The 12,674-nt window shown below is 36.5% G+C and overlaps 1 protein-coding gene across 6 annotated transcripts in view; it reads left to right on the top strand.

Annotated features, from left to right (window-relative positions):
• LOC118192727 (uncharacterized) overlaps positions 1-12,674 on the top strand; it is a 305,586-nt gene that overhangs the window by 119,644 nt on the left and 173,268 nt on the right. For 5 of the 6 annotated variants that reach the window (XR_015040322.1, XR_015040321.1, XR_015040324.1 and 2 more), the window contains exon 4: positions 7,725-11,310. Coding sequence is in view for 3 of the 6 variants with exons in the window: in XM_085813519.1 (XP_085669645.1) it covers positions 7,725-11,310 (3,586 nt within the window). In the remaining 3 variants the exon portion in view is untranslated. The remainder of the gene's footprint in view (positions 1-7,724; positions 11,311-12,674) is intronic. The other variant, XM_085813520.1, reaches the window with a different exon arrangement.

Raw genomic sequence — 12,674 nt, 5'->3', positions numbered from 1 at the left:
CAAGACTCATTCATGTGAGGTACTCCCAGAACTTTACAAGGTAACAGAGCCGGATACATCGCGCTCCAGCTCAGCTACCGTCAGGTATTGTATTATTTTTATCGGAATGTAGGTTTCTTTTGAAGAAATAATATTATGATAGTTACCAGTAGTTTAGCCATGCCTACGTTTCATTTGTTATATTCTTACTGTAACCGCGTTCTTCAAAATTTAAGTGATTCGCATAATTCCCCCCCCCTCGAATTTTTGGACGATAAAATTTGTTTAAAAAAAAAAGCGAAAATACGCGAGGAAATATGGTATACAGGTAACCCTCGTACAACACGGTAGATAGGTTCCCAGAAAAGGCCGTGTTGTATGAGACGCAGAGTTAGTACAAATAGGGGGGTTACGTTCCGTAAACTTATTAAAAACAAATGTTTTTTTTAATTCTACATAAACAATTTAATTTTTATTAATCGCATATATGTATGTACAACACAAAACAGAAATATTACATATTTTAATTTAACACCACTTTAGTTTAATAAATTTCTTCTTTGTCACTGCTCAGCATAATCAACCGAGAACGTTTTTTTCGGTGGAATAAGATCGCTTTCACTTTCAGAATTTCTTTCTTCATTTAAAGTTCTGGCATTTTCTTCCCTCTTTAAAAAATCAGTAATTTTATTTGCTTACTAGTTCTTACCGGGTCAATGTAAATTTCTCGATATAGAGCTAGACAGTTTTGCAGCTCCCGTTTGAATTTTCGGCTTATTTCAGCGGAAAGGGTCTGTACTCAACAGAAATGATTCGAAATTTTTAGCTAGGCTTAGACCTTCTTTTAATTTTTTTAATGTTAGATTATTAACTGCATTATCTTCTTCAGTGGTAGTGTTCTCAGAATCCGATTTGATTTATAGCTTCGGATGCCATTTTCATCAAATCTGCTTCGTCAATTTCTTCTTCCGCTAATAAATCTTAAACGTCCTCAATAGCCATGTCGAAAAACCCTTCGCCGCCAATTGATTTAGCAAGTTTTAATAAGCCAACAATTTCATTTTCTGACGATTCACGCGCGTTTTCTATTTCATCTGAAGAGGGATATATCTTCTTCTAATATGCATTTGACGCTTTCAGATCTTTCAGAGACAAAGATATGATGTCGATACAGGGCTTGATTGAAAGTGTCTTTCAAGCTTCCATTACCTTAATTGATTTTGAATCGGTTGCGTCTAAAATGCACTGGAATACTCTTCTTATGTAATATGTTTGATCCCAATGGTTGGAGTAATGAAGCAGTGGTAGGTTGTAGGAACAGTATTTTGACTTTGGAATGATTGAAATCTTGTGGGTGACATGGAGCATTATTTAATAGTAATAGAGCCTTGAAGCTCAAATTTTTCTGCCTTAAATAACGTTCAGCGTCTGGCCTAAAACAATTTAAAAGCCAAGATTTAGCTTCATAATCAACGTCTTAGCAGCGTCACAATCAGCCGATGCAAATTCTCCTTGAATTCTTATGCTATGAGCTGCAAGACGCTTTTTGAGATTTTCGAACTAATATTTACTTGCCGGAAAATATGGGTTGACAGAGGATTCTCCGTGTTCTTTAAGGCGCTTGAAAATTTTGAGTGCTTTTTTATTTAATGATATTAACATCCAACGGAATTCTTTTTGACAGCTATCATCAATCCAAGTGCTGAGTGCCTTTTTCATCTTGTAAGTTATTGGCGCCCTGGGTAGGGCGAACTGCACGTTTTGCGAATGACAAAGATCCAACTTAATCCATTCTTAATAGTCCGGAATGTTGTTTCATTCAAATTAAAACTTTTCCCAATGTGAGATGCCTTTTCTCCTCTTAAACGGCCAAAATTTGTACCTTTACTTCTAAAGAAATGAATTTCCTCTTAAACATTGTTTTTTTTATCTTTATCAGACATGTTTTGGGACTGAAACTTACTGTCTTAAAGATGAAAAAGTTATTCTTTAACACACCGTGGCTAGACGCAGACTGCCGACCAGCAGCGTGAGACACTTTTGTTTTCAGGCCACGGAGATGAGGATTCGAATTTTGGAAGCCAAACGTGCAGGTTGTGCGTTTTAGAGCACTTATTGTGACCTCATGTTGTTCACTTTCTTTGGTAGGGAGGTTTCTTCATTGTTATCTGGTGATTGTGGTGATATTGATCGTTAAATTTATTCGGATAGCTTAGGCAATTTTCTTATCGTGTTAAAGAGAAACCGTGTTATAAGAAAACCGTGTTGTAGCGGGATTCTCGCAATTAAAGAATCGTGTTATAGCGAAACCGTTTTACAGGATGCCGTGTTGTAGGAGAGATTCCTGTATGACATAATTGAATAAAAATGTCATAAAAAAAGTACGCAGCAATGTTGATAGCGTAGAAAGTAGATCCATATTGAAGAGGAAACTTGGTAGCCGAGTAAAATTAAATATCCGACTTTATTTCAATTCACATTAGCAGCCACAATTTACTTGACACTCTAATTGTGCCTTTATTATCATAGGATGACTTGGAGAAAGCTGCAACTGATTGGCGATGGTTCTTTGAATTATAACTTGGAGAGGCTTAGCTGCGTAGTTAGAAAGATGATACTCGAAGACAGAAGTAGCCGTAAATTCCACACGTAATTTCATTCCTGGGTAATGAATTCTGAAGACACGTATTCTTTTTCATTTCACATCATCAATGTGGTGACCTATTCACCTCACAATTTTACACAGATTATATTTTTTAAAACAATGGACAATAGCTGACAGAGGCTCAGAGAGCGAAATAGCATCTTAACAGGAAGAGAGGTTGGAGCTGAAGTGCATAATAATCCTGTATGGAAACTCACTAAGGGAAGATTTTCGTTTAGATTGTTTATTAAAAGAAAGGTTTCAGAACTCGGAATTTTTAGATTCCAAATTAGCTGTTCCATCAGCGTCATGCAAGCCATGTGATATAGACTGATCTTGAAATGACGCAGTCCAGAAAAGCTATTTTTATTTTTAGAACAGAAAGGGGAAATTAAGGGCTGTTGCTAGTTTAAATTATACTTTTGAGATTTTCATATTTCTAATCTTACACACACACACACACATATATATATATATATAGTGAAGCAGACTGAGATGTAACGATGTTGTAGAAACATTGATTGCACCGAATGGTGATCCATAATGAAAAGCAAACTTAGCAGCAAAGGGAAATTAAATATTCATCTTTATTTCGATAAACATGTCGCAGCCACAAATAACTTGGCACTGTAATTCGTGCCTATTTCAAAAAAAAAAAAAAAAAAAAGTTTACATTTTTGGTAGCGTTGCAGTAAGAAGAGAGTAGCAAGCAGTAGTCTAGTTATGCTCAAGAGCTGAAAAATCAGGTGACTTCTGTTAAGAATGAGATCTTAATTCCGAATGAGTTAGTTTGGGGTCTGAATGAATTTGATTGAATAATTAATACTGCTATTAAATTATTAATGGCTGCTTGAGTTTTAGCTCTATTTACGTCACCAGCATTGCGTAAGAGTTATACGACATGGATTAGTCTCCAAATGACGCAGTGCAGAAAAAGACTGTTATTTTTAGAAAAGAGAGGTGAAATACTCAAATTAAATTAAGCATTAAGGAGTTATTGCTAATCTAAATTATAACCTATGTTTACATATTTTTCCTTCTTACATATTTGTACAATATAAGAACAAATACAAAGTAGAAAGTAGTCTGAAACCTAATCCATTCGAGCGCTGAAATCAGCAGCAAGTGGTAGTATAAGGTATTTCTCCTGCTTTCTTAATATGCCTTCGTGGTGTGATGGTCAGCACACTCGGCGCGTATTCGAGAGGTCCGAGGTTGGAGTCCCGTCGAGGGCATTGCACATTTTTCAGTCTCTCCTTCTTTCAAAAAATAACTAATGTCTCTACAGTGGTAATAATGCAGAATAAATTAATATAATAATACGTTTAAAATTCGTCCTATATTCAGTTCGGAATAAAAATATGCAAAAAAACAAAAAATCAGAAGCACACTGACAAACTGCATGAAAAAAAGAGCAAAACATGTCAAAACCAAAAATGAAATATTTAATTTTCATCTTTCGCTGCATCGTCATCGGGTGGCTGGTGCAATGAAAGAAGTAAATAAATCAGAATGTTTCTGAACGAACAAACACAAAAATTAAAGCTTAAAATAATCTCAGAAAAACCATTAAAGGAATCTGTGTCTTTATTCGTCTAACCCCTACAGGCCGAAGTAAGCAGGGTAAAAAATACCAAAATTACAGGACCAAAAACATAAACAAATTTTAAAATATTATTTTGAGCAGACTGAGTCCAAAAAATAAATAAATAAAATAAATAAAAAAAACCATGGACATATAAGCAATCCAATGTATGAATGAAAAAATAGAAATCAATGTAAATTTTGAATCCATACAGGTCGGGTTAAAAAATTAAAAAAAAAAAAAAAGTCGGAATGTTTTCAGATTTTATATTACGCCCAAAGGGGCGTATTTTTTAATGTTTTGTGTGTTACCTTTATTTATTAAATATCATGTTCTTCGCACTTAAATCATAAAATTCAATTCAACAGCAATATCACAAAATATTTTAAAAAAAAGCATATCTTTAGAGTTTCCAATACACAATCTCACGCGCTGGAGATAATGTTTTTTTACTGTACAGTGTTGCCATTGCTTGCTTTGAAATTGTTTGAGTTTGTTAATAAAAAATTCGTTAAAGTTTTACAAACTGTGAAATAGATAATAAAACAAATTCCAAATTTGGACTTCCAGATGCCCCTAACGAGGGGAGGACTACGCTATTCAAAATTTGATGTGGTACTTTTTTTTTTCACAGTGCGAGAAACATACACACATTCTTGCAGATTCTTCATTATTTAATTTCCTTAAATGTAAGGCAGGACTCTAATATTTGGTGGCAACAATTTGGAAAGTGAAACGCCGTTTTATACTGGACGACGAAAATGCCAAAAAGAAATTAATAGCCCTTCGGGGTAAAGAAATTTTTTTTTCATTATGGCAACGAAATCATACTGTTTAGGATATGATACGAAATTGAAAGAAATGGCTCGTTCTTCAAGAACTGGGATCCCAACCAGGGTGAAATCTCCCCCCCCGGGGTAAATTTTATAGTTGCAGTGGAGATGCACTCAACATTTTATTTATCTGTCGAGTATTTGTTTTCAGTTTATAAATATAAAAAACTTTATGTAATAAGATGACTTGGTGAAAGAAAGTTGCGACGGACTGACGATGGTTATCTGCATTATAACTTGAAGAGGCTTTATTGCGTAGTTAGAGACAGAGCTTAAATTGCGCCAGTCCTTCTTAGTTTTAGGGCCCACCAGCGGCCGAGCGGTAAAGACGCTGAACACTGGTAGTTCGGTCCAAGGTTCGAAGTCGAGTCCTTCGTACTGAATTATATTTTTCATACTGTTTTATAAACAAACGGCTTACAGCTCAGCAGAATTAGCCGTGCGGCTTGACCTACGCGATAGCTTCTTTACCAGTGGAGAGAATTCCGAGAAATTTGAGAAGTATACTCCAATAACTAGGCAGCGCAAGAGTAAATCATCGTGGATACCCTGAGTCTTGCTTCTCTAAATTTGTCTTTACGCATGGGGACGAAAGACGACCGTCAGTGAAACGAGGTAAGTTCGTGGCATGGGTTTGGAGTAGCAAAAATCTCCCCGTACAAATTTCACCTCAACCTGGAAAAGCGCGGAATAAGCCCGCTCGCGCCATGAAGCCCACAGTAGGACAAACTGTCCTCCCCTAGTTCCTTTCTGATTTTTACTCTCTTGAAATTTCAATCAAATCTGCTCTCTGCCCTCATGAAAGGCCTGAGGAAAACCCGATTTTTACAGACATAAACACCCCCAAAATATTTTAGGTAGAAAGATTAAATTAACATTATGCTCTGACCATTCCGAGGGAAATTTCTCCCCTCAATCCAATTTTAAAAAACGTTGCTGTCAACAAAGACTGACACCCTTCGCATCTGCAGATGGCTTACTAATACCCCTGAGAAACAAAATGGATCCCTTTTATCTTTCCAAGCAGGAAACTTCATATCCTGTGTTTAATTGCAAACCAAGAAGCTCGTTATCCTTTTCCTTCAAAAAGGAGCAATTTATTTCGTAAACTGAGATATTGTGCTCAATCAACAAAGCGATGAAAACGGAGAACAGCAACTTCCATACACTGACCATTGTGAAATTTATTCCCTGCTTTACTACCCCCAAAACAGATTGTCCAGAAAAACTCCCTGACGATAGAAAGAGCCTGAAACAACAAATAACAACTGAGACTTTAATTGCCACAATGAAATCCAGACGGTTTCATTTAATTTAAAAAAAAAAAAAAAACTTAATACACGATTAATTTAAATTCATGAGTGAGTAGTTAAATTTTTGCGACATGGACGTCTTAAAATGTTTCAGTCAAATTTTGCGTTATACACTGCAACAATATGCTTGATCTAATGTATCTCAGGGCCCACCAGCGGTCGAGCGGTAAAATGGCTGAACACTGGTTGTTCGGATAGAGGTTCGAATCCCGCGAACGAGCTGGCTGCATGTGTGTTTTCGTGGTTTTCCCCATGTGTAACGTGTATACGAGCCAGTTTCCCTCAGAAAGTCCTCCACGAAGGCATCCCTCCTCTTACTCAGATAGCCCTCGAGGCTTTGCCATAATCACACACACTAATGTATCTCAGTAATGATTTAGTGACAATACTGGTGCCAAAGCTGATGCAACAAGTATGGCCTCACTGGACGGTTAAAAAAACCTAGCTCCGGCCGTGTTCAATAGAAATTATAAAGATTACGTACTGTGTCCTTCTAAGTTACAGTTGAATGTGAAGAGTCTTAAGAACTAGTAAGCGAATAATCGCTTGAGTTCGTGAGACAGTAAATAAACTTGGAAAGGGTTAAAAAACCCTTTATTATTCAAATAAGATTTAACAGAACTCCGTCTTGGAGTTGTACAATAAAGCCGGCACTCGCGCTTGAATTTAAGAGACTAAGACTTAAACTAAACCAATCTTAACTAAAGAGATATAGCCGAGGCTATCAAGATTCTAACGGATTTGGCCCCTTAACGCTAATTGACCGCGAAGCTATTAAGGGCCTAAGGTACGGCCGAGCGTAAGAATAGTTTGAGAGAGAGTAGCCTAAAAAGGCGAACGTGTGCTAGCCCCACTCTCTGGTTCTCTCTGACTAAGACAGTAGAACTTCGCGGTTAAATACCGCTCTTCCTCACTTTGCATTCAAACGCGATTCTAAAACTGCGTTCTGGCCGGAAGTGGTAAGTTGAAATTAAGAAGCGATAGGAAAGGAAGTTTAACTCAAAATTTAACTGTTAATAAAATTAACATAATCCTTACGAAATTATTGCGTAATAAATTTTTCTATGCATTAATAAGTATGTTTTATTGGACAGTTAATCAACATAGCTAGATTCACATTAAATCTGTATTCATTTGCTATTAATTAGCCATGACAGCGTAAATCAAATTTTTTTAAGCTAATCCTTATTATTTTTTTCTGAAGACACACATGCATACGTACATGCACAGAAATCTGCTGCAACTTTTTAATTTATAAAACAAGATCAATTATAGATAATTTGTATGATTTTGGAAACTTTCGCGCTAACATTTGTTTGGATATTCCGGAATACAATGCGCAATTTAACTATTTTCATCTGTTGTTGCAGAAATTCAAACTTTGAATGATAGAATAGTGCAGTCCATTGGATGTTTCAGGAGAAAGGAAGGGAAGCGACGACTCTTCAGGAATTTGAGCATCGGACGAGAGTTGCAGTCTCTGCAAGGCGGCGACAAGAACTCTTTGATGTGTCCTGCGAATAATTACCCTCTACTACGTTCGAACACTGGTCCAGCAGCATTTTCGTGTGAAGAGCCAACTCTGACGACAGATTCTGGTAATTCTTTGCCAGGGGTTGCAGTCAGTACAGACAGTAGTAGTAAAGTGTCTCCAGCTATTTCGTTTGATGACGAAAATCTTCCATTGAGCCCAGTTGCGATTTTGGTATCTTCAGACAGTGTAGACCAAGAGATCAAGTTAAGAAATTTTGCAACAGCAGAAAAGACAGAAAATGTGTCATGTAACGGAAACGAGTTTGATACTTGCGATTCTGATAGTACAAAGGTATCAGAATATTCAAATGAGCAGAATAACAGTAAAAACGAAATTGACCTTTGTGATGCTGATCTTGCGAAGATAACAGAAAATAATTCGAGTGAACCTTCAAATGAAGAGAGTTATGGTAAAAATGAATTTAATCTTTCTGATTCTTATTATGCAGCAATAACAGAAAATTCAACTGAACCTAGCGTCGGTACATCTGATTTAGAAATACAACACCTTCCGGACAAGTATCAATCGGAAAAAGAGAAAAGGCTGAAGCGTGATTTTATTGAAAACTACGAAAAAGAAAACATTTACCCGAATACGGAAAGAAACACAAATGTATTTGTTAAGTGTAAATTTAATTCCACAGAGTATACAGACCAGGAAAACACTGCAGCACCTGTTGTTGCAAACGTTATTTATAGTGATACATCATCAGCTGAATTGTCCAAAACATTAGATGAAACGTTTGTTTCGAAATCTGAGAATTCCATTCCTCAGCAATTGTATTCTATTGAAGGCAGTTCAAAATGTTTAACTACAAAAAAACCTTTAAAAAGGACTTCTAATTCTCAGTTATTACAGGATGTTAAAACATTTTCCGATAATTTCATAAAATCTGAAGATAAAGAGTGTAGTAATTATGTTCCTATTGTTGCTAATGAGAATACAGAAGCTGTGAACTATGATTTCTCTGCCCGGCTCTTCTGTCCGGAAGCTGTGAACTATGATATTCCGGAAAACTCTATACATTCAGAGTTTTTTTCCGCTCCTGATACACATCGTTCAGAATTGGATTTAAAATATGAAAACACTTCTCAGAGGGATTTTAATGCGATTCAAAATGAAAATAAATTTAAAAATGAAAGAGTTAAGAAACTTTTACATTCCAAATCTGTTTCTTTAACAAACTTTTTATCGTCTATGCTGCATAGCAAAGATGAAATACAGTCATTAAATTCAGCTGCTGGCCAAAATTTTATCTCATCTGACGTAGTAGAAAATAACTGTAATGGTTTGAAACATCTTTCAAAGCAATCCAATAATCGTGTTCAAAATATTGAAAGTGTTTCAAATGTTGCTCATCATCTTCAAGATGAAAATATTGCTAAAGACGTTTCAACTGTTGCTCATGAACCTCATGCTGAAAAACGCATTCCCCAAATCTCACCTAATCTTGCCACTAATCAAATGTTTCTTGAATGTAATACGTGTTGTGATAATGAACAATTTAATAAACTTTCTAGTCGTAAACGTCGTATCCTAAGAAGAATGTCGTCATCATTACAGTGCCCCGAGTTTTTTGAAGCCAGTGTTGATTTGCAAGAATCTGTATACACCGATATTATAACAGATAATGATTCTTTGGGGAATGAAACCTATCTTGCCAATGAAAATCGCCAAAACCTTCCTCTTAGAAAAGTTAAATCTCTTCCTTGCGGTTCAGATCTTCAAGAAACTCGTGTTTTTGCCCAAAAGAGAGGGTTTTGCGGTTGTGAACTCTTAAAACGTAGCTATTACAGAAATGCATCCCAGAATGATAATACATTTCATGAAAACGATACAGGGAACAACTGCAGTCCCCAGTTTTATCGTCAACCAAAATCTGTTTCGAGATCAGCTCGAAAGAGATTTCTTTCGTGTCCTTCATCTAAATTAAAATTTAGTTTTAGTTCTAGCGACAACTTAAAAGATTTGTCTCAGAATTTAAATCTAGCTAAATGTGAATGGAATTCTAGTCCATCTCTAAATAGTTGCAATAGTTCAAATAAATTCGATTTTACGAAAACGGTTCCTCAGTCTGGAAACTGTCGGATGGACTGCCCCATCAGACCATATTATTCTTGCACAGATTTTGAAATTAATAAAGAAGAATTTTTTGCAGCTAAAGGCTGGAGTTCAAACTCTTGTAGAGATCCTGTTTCCACTGCTCCATTCATGTCCCCAGTACAGACTAACGATATTTTTCCATCTGGAACTACTTCAGACAATCGAAAATATCCACTATGGTCTTCCACACCAAATATCAACTTAGCTGCTTCAAAAAATGCTTTCACATCTGCATTAAATTCAACAACGAACGCATTAGAATCAAAAAAATGTATTACGGATTGTCGGGCATTTAGACCGAGATTGCATAGATGGGACTCCTCTTCAATGCCAGCAGTTGATGAATCTTCATTCCAAGACGAAGTATTCAACACCAGGGAGTTGGATACATATTGCTGCTTGCATCAAAATTTACCGGAGTTCAGATGTAGAAAACGCGAGTTTTTAAATCCCCAAAATGGTATAAACAATAGAAATGGTAATGACACTTCTCGTACAAAATCGTTTGGCAATCATTCGTGTAAGAATCATTGTAGCCGCGAGTTTGATACAGATTCTTCTAACTTCCATAATTCGTTTTCTTCAGACTCCTCTCTGTTTCGAAATAGTTGTAGCTTTGTTAATCTTCCGAAACATTTTACTCAAAGTAATGGTGTTAGTTGCCCGCTTTGTATTTCCAGGTCATTGCCTCTTCAGCAAAGAAATGGGCATGAAATGATATATCCGTCACTTACGACCCCTCATACTACTACAATAAAGATGGCAGAAAAAATACTAGAATCCACGGAAGTCGATAAAAAAAATCAGTTATCTCCCAACAATAAAAGTGAAGCTTTGCTAGAGAGAAAAATTCGTGTGTTTTCTAAGATTCTGACTAGTTTAGGAAGTCTTTCAAAACTGTCTGACAGCATAGATAGAAGTGCATCCTGCGAGACAACAAGTGACGTTGCAGCAAAAAGACCTTTGGAGGATTCTGATAAGGTTTTAACAATCGTTAATCACAATACACAACGTAATGTAAAAGTCGAAGGGCAAAAGTTAACATCTTCTACCGAAATCGATAAATTGCTCTGCATATTGAAAACGTTAAACGCAAACCAGAATGGGAAGAAATGTTCTGTTGTGAGATCGGACACTTCAGATTTGTGTAATACAAAGGAATATAAAAGTATAGAAAATTTACCAAACACTGTTTATCGAAATGAAGTATCTTTAGAAGCGCCTTTTGACAAGAGTGGCGTTCGAAGCAGTTACAAGCCTGTTTGTTACACTTCTTCTGTTTCCTTCAGGATTAATATGGAGGAATGTAGCCCAGAAAGGTAATGTTTAATTTATTAAGAATGTTATTATATAAAATAAATATTATGAAAGCTGATTTTTCAAAAAGTATATTATCCCTTTCAGAATTATCATTAAACAATATCGAGTTTTTAAATGCTGATGGAAACACAGTGGCTCACATTTGTTTTCGCACATTTTTTTTTTTTTTTTTAAATTCATTTGAATAAATCTTGTACTTAAATAGTGAAACTTAGACTCTAAATTTTTTCCTGGTGTGTTTCTCTGTTTCAGGATTTTATCTTACTTGTCACAAAATAAATATCATTAAAATATTCTTCGTGATAAAATAATTTAGCTCAAAAGTGTTTATCTGCAGCTCACTAATAATGCAACACTCGAAAGTTTCGTTGAGCTGTTTTAGAAAATTTTTTTTATATAAAAGTACATCGTAAGAATTATCGTCTGCATTACTCGTTTAACAAAATATATTAACACTTTACCGACCGATCGCCTATTAATCGGCTTTTTTTTGCCAACGCCTACCGACCGATAGCCTATTAATCACTTTTTTCTCATGGCTACCTAAAAGTAGCCTGGGCCCACCAGCGGCCGAGCGGTAAAGTCGCTGAACACTGGTAGTTCGGTCCGAGGTTCGAATCCCGCGAACGGGCATGCCTGCATGGGCGTTTTCGTGGTTTTCCCCATGTGTAACGTGTATACGAGCCAGTTTCCCTTAGAAAGTCCTCCACGAAGGCATCCCTCCCCTTAGCCAGATAGCCCTAGTGTGCTTTGCCATAATTAAATACACCAACACCAACACCTAAAAGTAGCCTATCAGTCAGTAGCCATGACGATAAACAATTGCATTTGCTATATCATCTGCATTTTATTATTAGGGAGAATCTGCGGCCGGGCGGACTTGCGTATGCTGTTGAACCTCTACCGGTCGGTAAAGTGTTAATAGGTCCATGTCTTAACTGAACATGGCAAGACGCTACAAATTAACGAAAAGTTCTATTCGAAATTTAAGTATTTAGGTGTGGTGTGGTGTATTTAATTATGGCAAAGCACACTAGGGCTATCTGCCTAAGAGGAGGGATGCCTTTGGAGGACTTTCTAAGGGAAACTGGCTCGTATACACGTTACACACGGGGAAAACCACGAAAACACCCATGCAGCCAGCCCGTTCGCGGGATTCGAACCTCGGACCGAACTACCAGTGTTCAGCGACTTTACCGCTCGGCCGCTGGTGGGCCCTAAGTATTTAGGATTTTAAAGATAATAAAAGTATTCAAAATGTTCTTGATGAAAATCATTTAACTACCTTTGATGTGTTAAAATGATGGAAATTGCACGGAACTGTTCGAAATCCACCAAACTTTGACCACTTTCCGAGTTAACA

The sequence above is a fragment of the Stegodyphus dumicola genome, chromosome 3 (genome assembly GCF_044657685.1).
Source record: "Stegodyphus dumicola isolate Sdum_Otavi_A_Nest chromosome 3, ASM4465768v1".
Lineage (NCBI taxonomy): Eukaryota > Metazoa > Arthropoda > Arachnida > Araneae > Eresidae > Stegodyphus > Stegodyphus dumicola.
Note: the sequence above shows the minus strand (reverse complement) of the source record. Positions and strands in the feature narration are given on the sequence as shown.